Source organism: Rutidosis leptorrhynchoides, chromosome 4 (assembly GCF_046630445.1).
Source record: "Rutidosis leptorrhynchoides isolate AG116_Rl617_1_P2 chromosome 4, CSIRO_AGI_Rlap_v1, whole genome shotgun sequence".
Classification (NCBI taxonomy): domain Eukaryota; kingdom Viridiplantae; phylum Streptophyta; class Magnoliopsida; order Asterales; family Asteraceae; genus Rutidosis; species Rutidosis leptorrhynchoides.
This window is the reverse complement of record NC_092336.1, coordinates 137,252,875-137,274,986: the sequence shown is the minus strand read 5'-3', so window position 1 is coordinate 137,274,986 and position 22,112 is coordinate 137,252,875. Positions and strand designations below refer to the sequence as shown.

At 34.0% G+C, this 22,112-nt stretch overlaps 1 protein-coding gene across 1 annotated transcript; it reads left to right on the top strand.

Moving 5' to 3' along the window:
• The first annotated feature begins 18,137 nt into the window (after positions 1-18,137).
• LOC139844418 (uncharacterized) lies at positions 18,138-21,749 on the top strand. The gene is made up of 7 exons (XM_071834648.1): positions 18,138-18,259; positions 18,652-18,715; positions 18,898-19,003; positions 19,091-19,276; positions 19,627-20,061; positions 20,626-20,712; positions 21,475-21,749. The coding sequence occupies exons 2-7, from the start codon at positions 18,668-18,670 to the stop codon at positions 21,513-21,515; spliced, it is 903 nt and encodes a 300-aa protein (XP_071690749.1). The 5' UTR covers positions 18,138-18,259; positions 18,652-18,667; the 3' UTR covers positions 21,516-21,749.
• Positions 21,750-22,112: the final 363 nt, after the last annotated feature.

The window sequence follows — 22,112 nt, the reverse complement described above, 5'->3', positions numbered from 1 at the left end:
GAATTATATATGTATACTTTATATATATGGTTTGGAATAATAATAAATCTTTCCGTACTAAGCTATTACGTGTAAATCTTAACTAGTAAGTACTACTTGGTTAATTCATATCACAAATATGCTATGATGTACACCCTTTGTTAATGACTTAACAATTGTTAATCACTGCTTCAATACAATAAACTCCATTTCATAATAAATCAAGTGTAACGATGAACTATTGAATCATAACTTCATTAGTGAAATATTTCGCGACAACCATGAAATCTCTAAGGTTTTGGAGATTATTTATTCTCGTTTCAACCGCAAATCAAATGAGTTTAATATTATATTAACTCATTAAATCCATGATTACATCTGAAGAATATATTTATGAATATATATCTTCATAAAGATTGTAATTAAAAAAAAACTCTTTTGTACAAACTGTTAATTGTGAAAATATTTTAACGGTTAGGTAATACCCGAGAAATAATTATATCTCACATTAATATGTTACATTGTACATTCTTCAATTCTGATTCAATAGACAGTAACTATACTACTTACATTCACAAATATATGTATCCGTTCACTAAAGAACAACCATTTTCATATAAATTCAATTACATATTTTGATTTTGACATATCAGAATCCAAGTAAAGCTTTAGCAGGTGTTATCTGCCTAAAGATCACTACATTCATGAATTATATTCAATCGTATTCTGTGATGAATTATCACATCAAACCACCAAAATTACCATTCATTACTTTTGAAATTTACAACATTTCTTCGTCAACCGTTAGATCCGTTGACACTTACATCCTGCGTTCAACACTCAAATTCAAAATTCTTGAAAACATCCTTTGTATCTTGACGATTACAATCAGCGTTTAATCATCTAAAAAGAAATTTCTTGAAACCATCTTGGATTGATAACCGATGATTCAAATATGGCTGCATTAATTGCAGAGGAAACAGCAAAATTGTAGATGGCCTAAATGGCCAAGAGTTTGATGACAAAGAATGGGGTATTGGAAATACTCAATGGAAAAGTTGGAACTGAAAAATGAATTGAGCAAACCATGAAGGAAGCTGTGGACAAATCACAAGGACTAAAACTATAATCCAAGAATCTAGATGATTCGATTTCTGATGAAAACCACAAAAGTTCTCTTTAAGTATTCTAAATCCTTACGGGAGAATTTTCCTCATTATCATTTGATCTTAGAAAATTCTAAGATATCATCGTATCTTCGTTATAAATATCCTCTATATTTCTGAAGATATCTTCATAACGATTCTTGTTCGCAATTAATTATCTCTTTGCGATATCTTTATCACAACATAAAGGAAACTGTTTTAGTTTCTATATTCTGTAAAATTCAAGTTTAAATTATAAATGTTTTGAAGAAGTGTTGAGAATTGAAGCATGAGTTAGTATAATATAATGACGTCAGGCCAACGTGATTATATTACAGTAAGTCATGCTAAATTTTTAATGGAAGATGATGATTCATAGACTTTATAATCATCATTTTCCATGTTACACGACTCTTACATTCTATTTAACCTCTAAACATATCAAGAAAATATTTTTCTTGATGATTCGGTCTTTTTCGGATATTCTGGTAATTTAACAAATCAAATCATGATATTATGTTCCTTTCTACTTAGAACATTATGATCATTCGAAACTTCATACCTACGAATTCTAAACCATTACATGCTTTACAAAAGCATGAAGCTTCGATATATAAGGGAAAATATAAAGCCCGATAACGACACCGAAATTACAAACCGTGTATATCAATGCGTATAGCAATATAAAGACTGTAGCGACCCGAAAAAAAATATCATTTGACGGCGCCGACTACTTAGGTCCCGTTACGTGGTCATAAGTCTTTAAAATAACGTTTGACCAAAATATGTCGCATTCATTGCGAAAGTAAAGAGTGTTCCCTATTTTACAAGAATTGTTCATCCAAAAGTTACGTTACAAAGTTATAAGTACAAATGAAACCTATGCGACACAATTTAAAAGTAGCCAAAAGATGCTCCATGTATGCATAAATACTCGACATCCAAAGCAAGTATCAAAATAATGAGCGGAAGCATGTAACACATATCGTTCAAAGACCTGAGAAAAACATAGAAATCTGTCAACGAAAACGTTGGTGAAATCATAGGTTTAAGTAAGTAAGTGAGTAAATAAGTAGATTGAACCACAAGATTTGCAACATCGAATTAATAGTTAACCATTCCAAAATTTGTTTCACGAGCACCCAATTATCAATGCTTAACATTTCTCCCATTGAACCCCATCACTTAGTGCTAGAACATACACTGTTTCTCGAAAATATATTTCATTCGTAAACGGTAGCGAACCGTTTGAATGAGGGTTTGTCAAACCCATATGGATCCATACAACATAAGTTCTCGCTTACACCCGGCAAGTGTAACTAATGATAATCGAATTGAGGATTTTGTTCTAAACTCGTATGTAGAATGTTTGTTTTCCTGTACTTGTGTTCACTTAGTAAAGAAATGTTTATGTTTTCTCATCCCAAATGTAAGTTCAAAAAGAGTAAAAGTGGGACTATGATCTCACCTTGAGTGCACGAGTAGTAAAGTACTTCAACAAGTAAACGTGTGCAAAGAACAATGCTAGTCTTGACCTAAACAATAGGTTGTATCAATAACGGTAAACACGATAGGTCAAAGATGTTCAATTAGTCCTATGGCTCGTTAAGACTCGATCATAATAGCATGTGAATCAAATTGTCATGTTTCATGCAAGGTACAAGTATAAAAACATGTTAGAACGATTGCACAATTATTTGGTTAAGTTTGATTAAAAGTCAACTTGGTCGGGTCAAAGTCAACGGAAAAGTCAACGGGGTCGGGTTGGGTATCTGACAATTTTTCTAAGTTATATAATCATATATGAGCATGTTGGCCAAGTTTCATGTTAATCGGAGGTCCGTAGCATAGCAAACATTTTTATGTCAAATGACCAAAGCAAACAGCCAGTTTTAGTGTATCAGGACGGTGTCCCAAAATCAGGACGGTGTCCCAGTATGAAGAGTGGGACGGCATCCCAAAATCATGACGGTGTCCTGATATGAAGAGTGGGACGGCGTCCAAGAGGGTGGGACGGCGTCCCAAATGGCTTACAGGTCCTGTTTGCTGAATTACACAAGTGCACGACCCAAACTTCAAATAATCATAATTTATGATCCGCAAACAATTAGAACATGTATTTTATATCACCGGAAAGCTCTTTCGACAAGGAACACAACTAGATACATTAACTAAATCAAATTTATCATTTAAGACAACAATAACCTCGTCGAATGTTAGTTAAACGTCCAAAATCAATGTTTCAAGTTCATCAAGATGTATTTCAAGTTCCGGGAATCCAATTTACATGTATGATATGCCGTTTTGAAGGTAATGAAACATGTAATACAACTAAACACTTATCAATAACATTAACAAGCATTCAACGCATCAAAAGTTCGTTGTAAAGCTATCAAACCCTAACCAAAAGTTCACAAAATCAATAATCGCGTTTATGAAGTTTCTTTAATCAATCTATACATCAAAATGAAGCTAATGATACTAGTAACACTTTTAAAACATGCACATTAACAATCTAATAACATTTGATCATCCAAAATCAAGGATTTAGCAAGTAATTTTCATAATGAACTAGTTACACCAAAAACAACAAATCGAGCATACAAATTACATACACGACATCACAATGAGCCATAGACACTAATTAACATACTTTTAAGTCAAGAACACAAATTTAAAGAAAACTAGTGTTTTAGAAATGTTACCCAAACGAGATGAAGTTGGTACCAAAATGAAGAGGATGAAGAGAGGATCACGAATATGTAATTTATTTTATTGTAAGCCTCCTAGGTCGAATTTAGATGATGATTGAATGAATTTGGAAATTGTGTGTGTGTTCTTGCTAGAGAGAAAGAGAGAGAGATGGAGATGGTTGAATGGTGGTGATTGGGGTGGACTAGGTGACCTAGTCAACTAGTTTGCCCCGTGTCAATTTTAGTCCCTCGAGTTTGTAGTCGGGTGCGAAAATTACCTAAACGGAATATTTTAAAACGCGTATTAACGGAGGATATTAAAATCCAATAACGGAAAAATATTAAGAATGTTAGCTAACAGAGGATACGAATTTAGTTACGAAGGATATTTTTAAAATAAAAAGACGGGCGTTAAAATAATTTAACGGAAAAATGCGGGATGTTACATTACCCACACCTTAAAAGAAATTTCGTCCCGAAATTTAGTTGGAAGTAATAGTCGATGTCTCTTCCTTGAGACCTTGCATTGTCAATGCTATGAATAAGTGAAGATACGTCCTTGGGCATTCCCACGAATTTGGACAGTCGGGGTTTTATGTTGTATTAAGGCTTGGTTTTACGATCCACAATTTCAACCGGTCTTTCTACGAAGAGGAGTTGTCATCAATAGTAAGTTTATCTAGAAGGATAGCACGTTCCTGTTCCGTAGGACACGTATCTAAGTTTGTTACATGGAACGTAAGGTAAACGGAAACTTAATTGAGTCGGAGGTTCTAAACGGTAGGAAGCGGTTCCAAGACGCCCCAAGATTTCAAAAGGATCAATATTGCGGCTATAAATTTCCTCGATTTCCCGAAACGGATTACACCTTTCCAAGGTGTGGTTTTCAATATTACACGGTTACTGACTTTAAATTTGAGAGATTTTCATCTAACATTGGTATAACTCCTTTGGCGACCACGGGCCGTCTTGAGCCCTTCTCGGACTTGAACTATCTCAAAGGTTGTTTCTTGAATGATTTCGGATCTGATGATTTTCTTGTCACCTACTTCGGTCCAACGAATAGGAGAACAACATTTGTGGTTATATAAAGTTTCGAAAAGTGCGCGTTAACACGCGAGTGGTAACTACTGTTGTAATAGGGATCAACTAAAGGCGACAATACAAGTTTGTAACATGTCTTTCCAAGATGTAAATTGTTCGTTTGCTTAGCTCGTCTGTTTGTGGAAGATACACAGTACTCACGTCTAAACGTGTTCCGAAGGCTTCTTGTAAACAAGATGTGTAACGAGTATTTTCGATCCGGGATAATTGACAATGATACACCGTGTTGGAATATAATTTCTTAAGATATGCTTGGACAAGTTAGTTAGGGTTCGAAAGCATTTGTTGGAACAGGTTTCTTGTCGGCTACTGAAAAATGTTCGTAAGGGTTAGTCACCCTCGTGGCGAATACTAGTAACACGTGAAGAGTCTCTCTCTCCATTGAGAAATTATATAAAAAGGTTTCCGTATATGGAAGTACGAGCGTAAAGATAGGAGTGAAATGAGAACTTAGAATAGGATGAGTTCACATTTTGAGGTAGCCATATCGCGCATCTAGTGGCCAAATGTTGAGACTTGGTGGGAAACGAGATAGTACACGTAGTTGTATAGCTCGGGGTTGAGTAGTAGTTGGCCGTATAACAGAAGCACAAGGACGTTAAGTCAAAGAAGAAAGGGGTATCCTTGGATTGTGTGTTATCTTTGGTCTCAGTAATATCAGACGGTAATAGTGAAATAGCAGAGCTATGTATCGTGGTACGCGATGACGAGAAGATTGATCGGATCCATAAATAAGTATTCAAATTCTCCGTGTAAAATAACGAATTTCAGCTTCCTTGATTTCGAGTCGAGAGGGGTTGTCTTTCAGGCGTTCACGTAGAAGTATTTCTATATTTGAGTTCCATTTTGTGCCACACGAATTTATCTAGTAAGGTTGGTGTGAAAAATCACGTTCAAAGTCCGGACGCGGAAAATGTTTAAATTATTTTTTTTTTTTTTTTTTTGCGAGATCTACTGTAATACCTTGACCACTAACAATATGGTTTAGAATTTGGACTTCGTTTAACCAAAATTCTCACTTGAAGAATTCGGCATAGAGTTGCTCTTTTCTCAAGAGTTCGAGCGTAAGACGGAGACGTTGTTCGTTTTTCCTTTCCGCTTGAATAGCTTAAAAATTATAAGTACGGTAACGAATTTGTCTAGATAAGTTTGCATACGCGGTTCCGGAGGTCTATGAATACGGGCGGAGCCTTAGATAAACTGAACGGCACTAAAAGAAATTTATAACTATCGTAGCGAGTTCCGAAAGCGGTTTAGGAGACATCTTCTACCTTAACCCTCAATTGATGATAACCAGAATGAAGGTCGATTTTAGAATATACGCGAGATCCGTGTAACGGTTCAAGAGGTTGTTGATACGGGGAAGAGGATATCGGTTCTTAAACGGAAATTATTTAGTTCACTAAAATCACATATATGTGGGAAAACATTCCCTTCCTAACGTATAGGTTTTGGGCTCCCTAGTTCCATAGATGTCAAATCAAAGTTCAAATTACCTACCCAATAAGTTTGACGTACACTCTCCGATAAATTTGTCGGTACGCAATAGTTTTCCGTTGGTCACTTGAATGGCCAAAGTAATATCTAGGGGGTGGTGGAGTGCAAATAGTAGGCTCCAAAGCCTTGGATACAAAACATTTATCGACATCCGAATCGAATAAACATGAAGTATAGGAGTTGTTAAGAAGAAACGTACCCGTGACTAGTTCATGTCGTCTCTAGCATCCTCGGTGCTAATGTTGGAAGTTCGGCCGCGTGTGTTGGGGTTGACTTTCTTCGTTGGACATGCATTCCTAAAATGACCCGGTTGGCCACATTCGAAACAAACACCCGGCTTTTGTGTGTTGGGTCCCTTTTGACTGACGGGGGCGGTACTTCCACAATATTTGGCAATATGACCACTTCCCTGGCACCGGTGGCAAATTAGCTTGCCACATTCACCAAAGTGATGCTTGTGGCATTTGTTGCAAAAAGGTCGAGTTCCAGCATAACTTTTCTTGCCGACGGAGGTGAAAAGTTCCTTGGCAAAGTTGTTGCTGTTGTAGTTGCTGGATTGAGAGGCTTCCCATTTTCTTTTGTTGTTACCCAGTTGGTCCTCGGCCGTTGGTGCCGGTGCTTCAATTTCATCCACCGTTTCTATAGATTGGCGAGCCATCGTTAAAGCCTCTTGTAGGTTGGCGGGTTTGGATGACATTACCCTGTGTTGAATGCTCTTCGGAAGGCCATCCATGTAAAGTTCAACTCTTAGGGACTCGAGAGTCATGAGGTTTGGACACAATAAAACTAGTTCAGCAAACCGTTGATTATAAGCTTCGAGGTCATTCCAGACCGTTTGTAAATTTCTTAGCCCCTGTTCGAGCCTTCGAGTTTCGTCGCGCGGAAAGTATTCGGTGATCATTCTTTCTCTTAATTCAGTCCAAGAGAGTGCGTGGGCTTCATCGATACCCACCGATTGTACATACGTGTTCCACCATGAGAAAGCAATACCGGTGAGAGTGAGGGTGGAAAACTTGACCTTATCTTGGTCCCGACAACCGCTTATGTTAAAAACGGCTTCCGTTTGTTCAAACCACCTGGTGAGAGCAACCGGTCCCTCGGTTCCATCGAAAGTGGGAGGTTTGCACCCCATGAAGTTCTTGTAGGAGCACCCCTCGTTTGAATTATCAGCTCCATGATTATTGTTGTTGGAAAAGTGATCGGCCACGGCCGCACCCACGGCGGTGGTTATCATTCGTTGAAGAGCTTGTTCGAGAGTTTCGGAAGGAGTATTGGGTTGACCTTGGTGAGCCATTGTTCCTTCATGACACAAGAATACCGTTGTTTAGTATTATCAATAATACTAATCGTGATATGGAAATCAAGATAAAGAGGAAATTTTTCCTTGACTCGCCTTAAATTCTTTATGTCATAATGTCGGAATGTTCATATGAGTCACCGTAATATAATCCCGGAAATTATATTACCCTGATTCATATGTGCATTCGACATCATTTCATATAGTCAAGGTGGCGTGTCAATCAAATCAACCACGTGAGATTAAGGTAGAATAAGAGTTAGATGTGAATAGAAGAGATCGAGTATAAATGCACAAGTAGTCAAGTAATTCCTACTCCAAGTCGATATGCCGGTTGTAGTCTAGACTCACTAATGTACCCTATGACTCGGGGTTGACACCAATGAACTCTAAATCCCTACAACCAATGCTCTGATACCAATTGTAGCGACCCGAAAAAAAATATCATTTGACGGCGCCGACTACTTAGGTCCCGTTATGCGGTCATAAGTCTTTAAAATAACGTTTGACCAAAATATGTCGCATTCATTGCGAAAGTAAAGAGTGTTCCCTATTTTACAAGAATTGTTCATCCAAAAGTTACGTTACAAAGTTATAAGTACAAATGAAACCTATGCGACACAATTTAAAAGTAGCCAAAAGATGCTCCATGTATGCATAAATACTCGACATCCAAAGCAAGTATCAAAATAATGAGCGGAAGCATGTAACACATATCGTTCAAAGACCTGAGAAAAACATAGAAATCTGTCAACGAAAACGTTGGTGAAATCATAGGTTTAAGTAAGTAAGTGAGTAAATAAGTAGATTGAACCACAAGATTTGCAACATCGAATTAATAGTTAACCATTCCAAAATTTGTTTCACGAGCACCCAATTATCAATGCTTAACATTTCTCCCATTGAACCCCATCACTTAGTGCTAGAACATACACTGTTTCTCGAAAATATATTTCATTCGTAAACGGTAGCGAACCGTTTGAATGAGGGTTTGTCAAACCCATATGGATCCATACAACATAAGTTCTCACTTACACCCGGCAAGTGTAACTAATGATAATCGAATTGAGGATTTTGTTCTAAACTCGTATGTAGAATGTTTGTTTTCCTGTACTTGTGTTCACTTAGTAAAGAAATGTTTATGTTTTCTCATCCCAAATGTAAGTTCAAAAAGAGTAAAAGTGGAACTATGATCTCACCTTGAGTGCACGAGTAGTAAAGTACTTCAACAAGTAAACGTGTGCAAAGAACAATGCTAGTCTTGACCTAAACAATAGGTTGTATCAATAACGGTAAACACGATAGGTCAAAGATGTTCAATTAGTCCTATGGCTCGTTAAGACTCGATCATAATAGCATGTGAATCAAATTGTCATGTTTCATGCAAGGTACAAGTATAAAAACATGTTAGAACGATTGCACAATTATTTGGTTAAGTTTGATTAAAAGTCAACTTGGTCGGGTCAAAGTCAACGGAAAAGTCAACGGGTCGGGTTGGGTATCCGACAATTTTTCTAAGTTATATAATCATATATGAGCATGTTGGCCAAGTTTCATGTTAATCGGAGGTCCGTAGCATAGCAAACATTTTTATGTCAAATGACCAAAGCAAACAGCCAGTTTTAGTGTATCAGGACGGTGTCCCAAAATCAGGACGGTGTCCCAGTATGAAGAGTGGGACGGCGTCCCAAAATCAGGACGGTGTCCTGATATGAAGAGTGGGACGGCGTCCAAGAGGGTGGGACGGCGTCCCAAATGGCTTACAGGTCCTGTTTGCTGAATTACACAAGTGCACGACCCAAACTTCAAATAATCATAATTTATGATCCGCAAACAATTAGAACATGTATTTTATATCACCGGAAAGCTCTTTCGACAAGGAACACAACTAGATACATTAACTAAATCAAATTTATCATTTAAGACAACAATAACCTCATTGAATGTTAGTTAAACGTCCAAAATCAAAGTTTCAAGTTCATCAAGATGCATTTCAAGTTCCGGGAATCCAATTTACATGTATGATATGCCGTTTTGAAGGTAATGAAACATGTAATACAACTAAACACTTATCAATAACATTAACAAGCATTCAACGCATCAAAAGTTCATTGTAAAGCTATCAAACCCTAACCAAAAGTTCACAAAATCAATAATCGCGTTTATGAAGTTTCTTTAATCAATCTATACATCAAAATGAAGCTAATGATACTAGTAACACTTTTAAAACATGCACATTAACAATCTAATAACATTTGATCATCCAAAATCAAGGATTTAGCAAGTAATTTTCATAATGAACTAGTTACACCAAAAACAACAAATCGAGCATACAAATTACATACACGACATCACAATGAGCCATAGACACTAATTAACATACTTTTAAGTCAAGAACACAAATTTAAAGAAAACTAGTGTTTTAGAAATGTTACCCAAACGAGATGAAGTTGGTACCAAAATGAAGAGGATGAAGAGAGGATCACGAATATGTAATTTATTTTATTGTAAGCCTCCTAGGTCGAATTTAGATGATGATTGAATGAATTTGGAAATTGTGTGTGTGTTCTTGCTAGAGAGAAAGAGAGAGAGATGGAGATGGTTGAATGGTGGTGATTGGGGTGGACTAGGTGACCTAGTCAACTAGTTTGCCCCGTGTCAATTTTAGTCCCTCGAGTTTGTAGTCGGGTGCGAAAATTACCTAAACGGAATATTTTAAAACGCGTATTAACGGAGGATGTTAAAATCCAATAACGGAAAAATATTAAGAATGTTAGCTAACGGAGGATACGAATTTAGTTACGAAGGATATTTTTAAAATAAAAAGACGGGCGTTAAAATAATTTAACGGAAAAATGCGGGATGTTACAAAGACACGGAAGAACTAAAAACACTATAAAACCAAGAGCATAGTAGAAGTAAACAGATTCCTCTGGTGGTAAATAAAAAAGAAGAATGACTGCATATATGGTCAATATAATAACAAGTATCAATACTGAATTGAGCATATTAACAAATCTTTTAGAAGTATGAATTGAGAAAGAAAGTATAGAAGTGGTGAAGATAATGAAACGAAAGAAGCTAATTTATAGCAAAATTCTAGACACAGCAATCGAGGCAATTCACCGCATTTAATTAAAGAAAATTCTAATTTCCTTAATTATCGGAGAATCAAATCTTATAAAGATTATGAAGATTTCTTTAAATCCCTTGAATTCCGGAAATCAACTTTAACTATGTCAAAAGTTAAGACGAACATTTAATTTTCTCATTTCAATCTTTTACGATAGCTTCATTTATACTCTTCCTATAATCAAATCGTTTTATTCATATTACTCAACGATGATAAAACTCTATTTCATCATTAAAATATTCTTGTTGTAAACAATGACGATCTCTATCAAATTTCATGACTATACGAACTCCTCTCTTTGTTGTCCGCCCTAATACTGTAGCATAAACGCTCAAGGTTTTAAATGAGCTCAATACTATTCATAACACATTTCATGTGTTCAGTTTACTTGTATAGCACCATCATCCCTTCTGAGGATAACCTAGTCAAATGACACTCTTGTTAATCTTTAGATAACCACCGCATTAATGAAAGAATGCACATCATCGAAGAACCTATAGAATTTATGGTTTGTATGATTTAAACTCTTGAAACAAAACAATATTCTATCCATTGGAACACTCTTGTTAATCTTTAGATAATCACCGCATTAATGATAAAATGCACATCATCGAAGAACCTGTAGAATTTATGGTTTGTATGATTTAAACTCTTAAAACAAAACAATATTCTATCCGTTGGAATTCACGTAAGGCCCCGAGTATACCTGGCAACGTGAAGACTAAATAAAATGAAAATATCCTCACATGTTTACAAACAACGCCGATTAATGACAACAACTAAATTTCGGGACGAAATTTCTTTTAACGGGTAGGTACTGTGACAACCCGAAAATTTCCGAATAAATTTAAACCTAATTCTCATATGATTTCATTTAACCTCGACTAATTCTGACGATTCACGAACCATTATTTATAAATAATTATGTATTAACATTAAATTGTTATATTAATATTATTATCACTCATCATTATCATTTACAATTATTATTACTTTCATTATTAATATTGATATCAATATTATTAGTGTTATCTTTATTATTATTGTTATTATTAATTATCATTAATATAATTACTACTATATTATTAATATTATTAGTATTAGTATTAATACTTTACATTAATATCAAAATAATGAAATATCATTATTATTATTATTATTATTATTATTAATATTATTATTATCAAAATTATTATTATTATCATTTTATAATTATTATTATCATTATTATTAATTATTAATAAACTTATTACAATTATCATTATCATTAGGTTTATTATTATTATCTTCATTTTTATTATTATTATTATTAATATGATTATTATTATTAGTATTATTATTCTTAATATCATTATTAATATAATAATTATTAATTAGTATTATTAGTGTTAATATATTTATTAATTATTAAAATTATTTAAATAGAAAATAAAACAATGCAGATAACAAAATTAGGTTAGGAAATCTGCTTTTATTTTTTTATTTTTTTTCAGATCACGATTGATTTCCATTTATTATTAATTTTGCACTATTAAAGTGATTAACCTTCTTTTAAATTTTAGTGAACGTGATATTTTTTTTTATATATCCTACTGGCCTTAAAATTATTTTTAAGCGACCCTTTAATCGTTATAAAAAAAAGATCAGAGTATTGAGAAAATTCATTCAAGTATCCACCATCAATAAAAATTCCAATCACATTTAACAGCTATTAGCTGTTGAATTTAACAGAAAAGTTTAAGAAACTAGTCGGATACTCTGTACGTGATAACTTTTTACTCAAACTTCGAATTCGAATATAATTTTGAAATGTAATAATACAGAGTTGTTGTGAATCAATTACTCAAACTATCCATAAAGTTACAGCCTTCAATATTTCAAAATGAGATCGAATTTGAGAGTCAAAGTTTAATTTTTAAAAGTTAAACATATTGTTCTTCATGAAATTCGTATTTGTTTTGAGGTTTCTGTTTACATTGATGATTTGAAAAGTTTCTAAATGTGATTTGCAACACAATTTGTGTTAAAGTTATTCTCCAAAACAGTCTTAAAATCGAAATCAATGTATGAGTTTTTGAAGATCATCGCGAGCTGCAGTAGCAGCAAATTATGATTTTTTTTTTTCATTTTCAAATAATTCAAAAACCATTATAGGTTGATTTTATTTCAGTTGAAAGTCCAAAACAAAACCTATTACTGGTTATTAATTTGTTTGAGCTTTTGGCCGATTTGATATGAAGAAGATGAAACAGAAACAGAAATACATTAAATAAAATAAATATCGATTATAATTCAGAAAAACAGAATGGATTGGATGGTTAAGGGGTGTTTCGTGATAGCGGGAGGTCTTGGGTTTAAGCCCCGTCTTGGGTATTTATTTTTTTGAAGAGCTCCTAAGGTAGTTTTCATTATTATTATTATTATTATTATTATTATTATTATTATTATTATTATTATTATTATTATTATTATTATTATTATTATTATTATTATTATTATTATTATGAAAATAATAAAAGTTATTATTATTTTCATTAATACTAGTATTGGTATCATTTTATAAATATTAGTATTATTGATCTGTTTATAATCAATACTATCATTATTATCATTAATATTAAGAATTATCATTATCATTTTTGTTATTAGTATTACCATTATTAATAAAGTTATTATTATTATTATTAGTAAATCATTATTATCAAAACTATCATTTTTAAATAAAAATTATCATTTCTAAGTTTTAATATTATTACTACTACTATAATTATTATTATGGATATTACAAAAATTATTAATATCATTACTATTGTTAACACATAACAATTTAATTATTTTATTATTAGTATTATAAGAACTTTCATTTTTACTATTATTATTGTTGTTATTTCACTACATTATTATTATTATCATTATTATTTTTACTACTAACATTATTATTATTATTATTATTATTATTACAAAATAATACAACCCATTATTCATTATCAATATTAATATCATTTTATCAAACAAATACTTATATATAGAATATATATAAAAGTATATATATAGAAATATATAACAATTGAAATAAATATATAAACTTATTCGATTACGAGTATATGTGTTAATATATATACTTGATATAGGTTCGTGAATCCGAGGACAACTCTGCACTTGTTCAGTGCCATCATACTCGTATTTACTACAAACTATCGTATCGTGAGTTTTCATAGTTTCCTTTTTATATATATTTTTGGGCTGAGAATACATGCAATGTTTTATATTTGTTTTACAAAATAGATACAAGTACTAAACTTAATTCTACGTGGGTTAGAATCACAAATATTCCCCTAGCTTGGTAACAGAATCTACTGGTCTCTGTACCGTAGGCGCGAATCCTATTGATAGATCTATCGGGTTTGACAACCCCATCAGGGCTAGTCGCGCTAGCAGTCAAGGGATGTTTAGTACTTCGAGGGTATTCATCGCACTTGATTCGGTGCTCTATAGACATCAGGGGTATTCATTATTATATTATTATCGTTAAGGCTTGTTACCAGGTGCCCATGGTTGTAGAATCTTTTTATTACACTGCGGTGTAAGAATATTTATTGGAACTGAAATCTTGTGATCTATTACTATTATCAAAATCATTAATTATGACAAACCTATGAACTCACTAAGCATGTTTATTCACAGGTACTTTTTGCTTCCGCTGTATAACTTTACTGTAACATAGAAGTCAAGCCAAGCACTGAGACCAGAGTTAACATCGCCGTTAATGGTTTTTGATGGGGTGTTACAAATGTGTCAATCATTCATAGCGTATTCAGTAGCTTCGGCCTGTGAACGAAGAGAAAACTTAATAAAGGCATAGTTCCGATCCCTTCTCCAAAAAATACGCTGAATGGAACCAAATTTTCGAAAGGAGTCTAAGAGAATGGGGGGATTAGCATGACTAGAAAGACCGCCGACAAAGATATTTTTGATCTTATTTTCCATCTTGTGGGAAGATGTAGGAGGTGGAGGTGGTGGAAGCGGAGGCTTGTGGTAGTAGTGGTGGAGGTGGTGGGGGTGGTGGAGGTGGAGGCTGAGGTGTTGGGTGGGACGGGGAACACTGTTTGAGGGGAGATGAAAGGACATGCTCCACACTTTTTACAAAAATGCTTAATTTGATGTTAAATTCAATTACTTTATCATAAATGTGGGGGGCAAAAACGTGAATTTTTAGCCGATATCAAGGATCTATTCAATTGAGTCCACCTTCGACAAGTTTCATCCTTTGTTGGAAATTAAGTTTTGTCCAAGTCGAAGGTATTGTTTCGTCTCTTATTACAATGCTTCTTTTCATACCGTTGTTGTTGATTCTATGAACGGTTTACGTGTTTTTGGCCAGGCCATTTTTTTGGGTTTGCTGGACCGACGAGCCAATCGAAATATTTGTTCACTTCCTATCCATAATTGTTCCTCTTTGCCGGACATGATTTGATGCAGGATTGGAGCAAATAAACTAGTCACAGATTAGTTGGGGTTAAATGTATTGGTTGTTAAGTCGGTTCCGTTAGAGGAATCAAAGGTTAAAGTTTTATTGATCAAGAATAAAGTCTCGGTTAATATGGTGTGTATAGTGGGTCGATTCTGAGCTAGCTTGGCTTGCGTTGATGCTGCTGGATTCAACGGGGTACTCTCTTCTTCGTCAAATAACTTTGTGCTCATGACACTGGTTAAAAATTTAGTTTAGTCCTACTTTAGGTTCACTTAGTTGGAGATAAAAGGCATCCCCGTTTTGTATGCTTTCCGCGATAATGCTTCTACTATTGCAAGTTTATTTGGTGATGTTCTAAAGGTTGCGAACACATCTATCAATTTAGGCAACATAGGTTCTTATTACACGTCGTCAAAATTGTAAACCGAAAGTATTTACATGATTGGATGGTGGTTGATCTCGAGGATGGCATATTCTCGGTGTATTTTTTGGTCAATGAGTTAGGTTCCACTTCGGATCTCGAGTTAAATGAGATTTTCACCGATCTTTTGGCTATTTTAAATCGAATTGTTCTTACGGGTCATCCTTATTATGGTCATCATTTTGGTTTAGTCAACAGGGCTTTGAACGTTAATGTTAGTGGCGATGATCAAGGTAATCATGGAAAAGAAGTGAACATTGATCAACACGAGAGTGCTAATGAAGCTTTAGACGATATCGTGGACGGTGATGGGGTTGATGTCGGTTTACGATTCAGGAGTATTGGATTTATGGATGTAGCGGTTTGGATCCGATCGAGGTTGATGTTGTAGAGCGGATTAATTTGAACTCGATTCTTGCTTCAATGCCTGACGTGAATGTTGCCCCTGTTAGTCCTTTGGTGGATGAAATTAATTCGGGTAAAACTAATCCTCCTGATAACGAAATTTGTGTGAAAATGAGTGGTACTAGATTTAATCAAAAGGTTGATAGTGGTGCCAAGGTTTTAAATCCAAAATAAGGAAGTATAAGGTGGATTCTGCATTGAAAAATGTCGAGTGGATGTCGAGTAACCAGTCTTTGATCAAAAAAATTTTCTTTCAAAATTTGGCAGATCAAGGCCGATTCTCCAATCTTCAGGCAACCTCATTAGTAGTAATTTGACTAAAATTTTAACTTATAACTTTTACTCTCAGATCGGTAAAGGCATAAGAGGTGTGCCTCCAAAGCGGGTTGATTCGGTATCTTGTGTCTATGATTATTAAGATGTTAATTTTGGATTATTGATTGTTTTAGTCGAATTGTTTTGTTTGCTTAGGTTTAGGTGTTCGCTTATGTTAATGCTTGGTTAGAATTAGCATGATTTAGTTTTAGTTGATTCCACTTGTTTACTTTTTGTGAACTTTTATGATTGGGAGTTGATAATTTCAAATTAATTTTTGATAGATCTACACGAGTTACTAAAATACCCTTAAATGATCCTTTATACAATACAATTTTCTTGTTACAATTTATTTGAAGGTATTATGAGAAGATAACATTAAATTGTAGTGAATATATTAAAAATCAATTTAGAAATAGCATCACCCTTTATTACAAAAAAGTTTCCTTTGCTGCAAAAGTTATTGAAAAGTCACCCTCTCCTTTATTCATAAGCGAAACCTGCATTAGTAATTCTCGTCGAATATCATGTGCTGAAATTAAGTCTTGACAACTCCCTTCTAGTGGCAACAAAGAAATTTTCCTACAACCGTCTGTTCCATCCAAAAAATGTGGAAAGGATAAAGGTTGCAAATGGATTGATGAAGTACCCAATCTCTCCGATATGTTCGATACAACTAGTGAGATCGATCATGTTATTGGTCAAGTGTCGTCAAACACTCATATTGGTACCTCCGGTTATGGAAACAAGAAACTAACTTATAAAGAGGAGATGTTCAATTTCGGTGTATTTATGGAGAACATGGCGGATGACTATACGCCCGAAAAAACCTCAAAGCGATGAGGTTTGCCTCATGGAACAACCGCGGCCTCGGTAACAAATCAAGGGGTCGGATGGCGGGATCAATAGTCAATCGTTTTCATATTTAATTCCTTCCAATTCAAGAAACAGTGGTGAGTGAAGTAAGTCAACCGGTGTTATATGGAATTTGGAAACATTTCGCGTTTGATTCGATTCAAGTTCAAGCAAGTCGAAGGTTCGGTGATCTTTTATCAATTTGGATAGTATCTGGTCAGATTTATTTCGGTGGGTGGAATATTCGGTGGGTTCTTCCAAGATCAATTGTTGACTTCTCTTTTGATTGATTTTATGGTATGCGCATCAAAGCGTCGAAATTTTAAAAGATGATCGGCCCCACCACCATTTGGGCCAGTTGGATGGCTAGAAACGACATCGTTATCAATGGTAATTAACATGCCGCTCAATTGTTGTTCAGAACACCAGGCTAAAAATCTTTCTTTGGGCGACAAATTTCAAGTTAGTGCACGAGTTTCAAGTTTACGTTTGGGAGCAAAATCCGTTTTATATATGCCAATAGGGATTTTTCAATGTAATCCTTCTTTGTTGTCTTGTATGTTTCGTGACTTGTAACTCTCTCCGATAATCTTTATTGTTTTGATGAAGTTATCGTGTTTTAACAAAATCATTTATTTCGCCGATAAAAAAAAAAAAAAATAGCTGCACCCTTTATGATTGGTTTCATTTGATCTTATCGGATCATTTATTTATTGATTAAGATAAACTAATTTTAAATTCATGTTTTTTCGGCTAAGAAAGTAAAATATTACGTAATATTTTTTCCCCTCAAAGATAACGCCAAAACAAACAAACGTATATCCTTTCCCTCTTTATTTCCTATCTATTCTTCAATTTAATTCAATTTGATTTTCAAAGTTATTTAAAAAAAAAAATTCAACACAAATTAATCGAATTCCGTTGAAAATATATTCATTGCCGAGGTAATTTGGTCGATTTGAGTTGAAATGTTACACTAATTTGATGTTGTTGGTGATTTGTGCTGTGTGATCGCATGCAAAATAACAACTGTATCTTCATATTTTTTTTCTTATCTAAGAATATACATATATTTCATTGATCCTATCAATTTTTGTTTATATAATTGCCGTAGAAGCTTAATCATTTAAATTAATGTTGTTGTTATTTTATGTTTGCTTACTGATTTTTTTGCTACAGATCATCATACCCTAGGGTTTGAATGTGTATCTATATAATTTATGTTATTGCAATTTTTTGGTATTATTATTAGTAATTGAATATAGTTATTTGTATTTACGGTTTAAAGTGTATTAATTTCGTTCTCAGAGTTTATATATCGAACTTTTTTGTTCAGGTATTAATTGGAGAAGATGTCTAGTGGAGAGGTAAATAAGGTTTCACTTCAAGATTTACAACTGGTATGATTTTGAGCTAAAAAATGGTTCATTTTTCATAATGTTTACATTAATAAATTAAAGCTTCTATATGTTGATCACTTGTTTGATGCATATCTGTTTCTCTGTTATATATGTGACCTCCTGAGTGTTGTTTTTTTAGTATTACAGTGAGTTATATTCATTTTTGGGTTGTTTCGGTTCAGGTACAAAATCTTATAGAAAGATGTGTGCAGCTTTATATGACTCGGGATGAAGTTGTCAAAACACTACAACAACAAGCAAAAATAGAACCTAGTTTTACTGAACTTGGTACGATTCAAAAACGATAAATTTGTTATCTTGCAGTGGTATAATCTGTTGATTATAGGATGTGACACATTTGTTATCTTTATTCAGTTTGGCAAAAGCTTGAAGAACAAAATCAAGAGTTTTACAAAGCTTATCACATGAGGTTGATTTTGAAGGACCAAATAATAAGATTTAATGAATTGCTCGAAACACAAGCTAAGTTAATGAAAAAGATACCACCCCCTACTGCATCAGCTTCAGTTCCTACCCCAAATGGATCTCAGCTTCCTTTATGTAAGTAACATATTTAATTGAATTTTTCAATATATTTTCCTTTGTGTTATACTTCTTATTATATTGACGGGTCAAATGCTTATATGTAAGTGTAGCAAGATGTATGGGTTGGGTAAACATGAATTTCAGATTATAACAGTTATTTTGGCACGAGTTGAACCGTGTGAAACATTCTTTTGTCCATTTAAGATTTTATAGCGATCTAATTAAGGGAAAATAAGTGCTACTTAGGCTAGGTAAGCATTAGTATTAGGAGGTTGTATGGTTGTATGTTTAATAATACACGTTGGACAACTTACGACACATGTGAATTTTTAGCTGTTATGTTTATTTGTCCCAAAACCCTTCAGGTTATTCGGAAGATAAAACAAGACAAGTTATGAAACTAGAGAACATGCATCAGTCAGTTGTGGCTAATCCTAGCGGATTCATCAACAGTGGGCCATTAGTTCACCCGGGCATGCAATCGGGTGTCGGTTTAATGGTTCATGATTCAAATATGGGACTTGTTCAAGGAAGAAATGGTGACGAAACGATTAAACCGGAGTTTTGTTACGCTGAAGAACCTTCACTTATGTACAATGCCCCAAATAATGTTGTTGTAAGACACCCTGCAGGGGCAAGTGCACCTATTCCTTCTTTTGTTGGAGAAGAATCAAATTTTAAACCCGTGAATGAACCGATTGTAGATCCGGATACATCATCATCATCATTTGGATTTTTAGGACGGATCCCCAGAAACTTCAGTCTTTCAGATTTGACAGCAGACTTTTCTATTAGTTCAGGTTTCTCTCTTTTCTTTTTTACTGTTGAAGAGTGGCCTGATTAACTTTGACTCATGTATTAATTTTTTGTGTTAATTATTATTCGGAAAATATCTAGTTACCGATTGTTGCCGAACTCAAAATTACTCGGCAAGTACTCGGTATTTGCAACTCAGTGAGTACCCAGTTTTTGCAACTCGGCGAGTACTCGGTCAAACTTGGTCAAACTTGGAATTACTCGGTTAATCGGTCAAAATTCGGTCAGAATTTGGGATGACTCGGAATATCGGTCAAAACTTGTTTAAAGTCAGTCAAAGTCAAATTTGGTCAACATCTGAGTACTCCTGGAGTTGCTGACTACTCCCTAAGAAGTCCCGACTACTCCCTGAGTAGCAATTTTTGCAACGTTGAAAAATTACTATAACGGCCTAACTATTTTCATTAAACAGTGTAGTAGGTTGTACGCGTCAAAACTATACCGTGAACCTGTTGATAAATAATGAATCAAGTTTGATATATTTGGAGAATCAAATGTCAACGGGTCAAACTTTCCTGCTTTAAATTGACATGTACATTTTGTTGCAGATATACTTGACAACTATTCTAGATCACCTTACCTAGCAGCAGCAGATACAGACATTTTGATTCCTAATGTCAACGGCGACATTCAAGGTATGATTTTTTGACATCTGATAAAATAAAAAATTTGAATTACAGAGAGGGTATTGATATGTGTCCTGGCCTGTAGGAGATAATAAAAGGTTGGACACTATATATCAATATGATATTTAGTGTTACTCACGGTACTATATTGTGCCATTTCATATCAACTGTAAGAATAAACCGTTGAAATGTGCCACGGGTTCCTAAATTTTTTCCTGTGTTAGCTAAAAAGACTAATAATTTGAGGCAAAATTATAGTTATGAAATCCGTTTTAGGTTTATAAACAAAAAATATTCGGGGTAAGAAAAGTTGAGGCATTATTATACGATATATATTTTAACTCATATTTGTGCTCATTTGTGGCATGTCGAGGCAACTTTTTTTAGTGTAGTTACTTGAACATTGTTATCAGAAGGTACATACATGCCCGTTTTACTCAGCTGCACATGGAAGTGTCAAAATGGGGCAAAGTTGGTAACAAGTTAAATTTGTGTTTTTTTTCTTCTGAAAATACTATTTATGTGTCAGATATGATCATAAAAATTATATTATTTCATTAATAATCTTTTTTCTTGATTAAATGATTAAGGACGCTTTGTTTTATGCATTAAAAAAACATTTTGGTCAAATATATACCCTATTACCCTTTGCCTTTTAAGTTAGACCCCTTTGACTAATTTGATGTAAAGCCTAACCCAAACCAACCCATTCGTTAGTAAATAAATAATGGGTCAGAATGACCACTGAAAGTAGCTTTCTTCTTGCTGCAGGTAGGCATTCAGGCCAAGTAGACAGAAGTTTTGGTAAATAACTTCATGCATTTGAACTGTCAAATAATGATTGATGGTGGTTGTGTCTGGTGAGGTATAAATTTAGTTATGAGGTTGGACTTGTGGGATTTTTTGAGTTTAGATTTACAATATTTTTGCTTTTTTTCCTTTTTTTTTATCGCCGCTTTGTTTTATATATTTTGATCATTTGCTATTTATAGGATTTTGGTTTTGTTTTTACCTTTTTGATATTCAATGTGAATGATCCAGAACTTGGTTTTGTTTTGCTTATAATTGTAATGTAAATGTAAACGTAAATGTAAATGTAATTACTTTTTGTGGCAACCAAGTTGTATAATCCACTTGGGACGCGATGACATAGGAATTATGTTGTCTATCAAAGAATAGTACTCACATAAACTCTCTTTAATTTTGACCCATAAGGCGTTGTGCTCAATTTTAAACTACCACCACCATTTACCTAATAAAGCTAATTTTTTTGCATTAAGTAACTCGATATTGAGACCTCCCGCCCCACAAGACATTATATAACGTTACCAGTTTACCCAACCCATTATATTTTGCGATCCCGAACCTTCTCAAAAGAAAACGAACCTTAGAGATTCGAGAGATTTGAT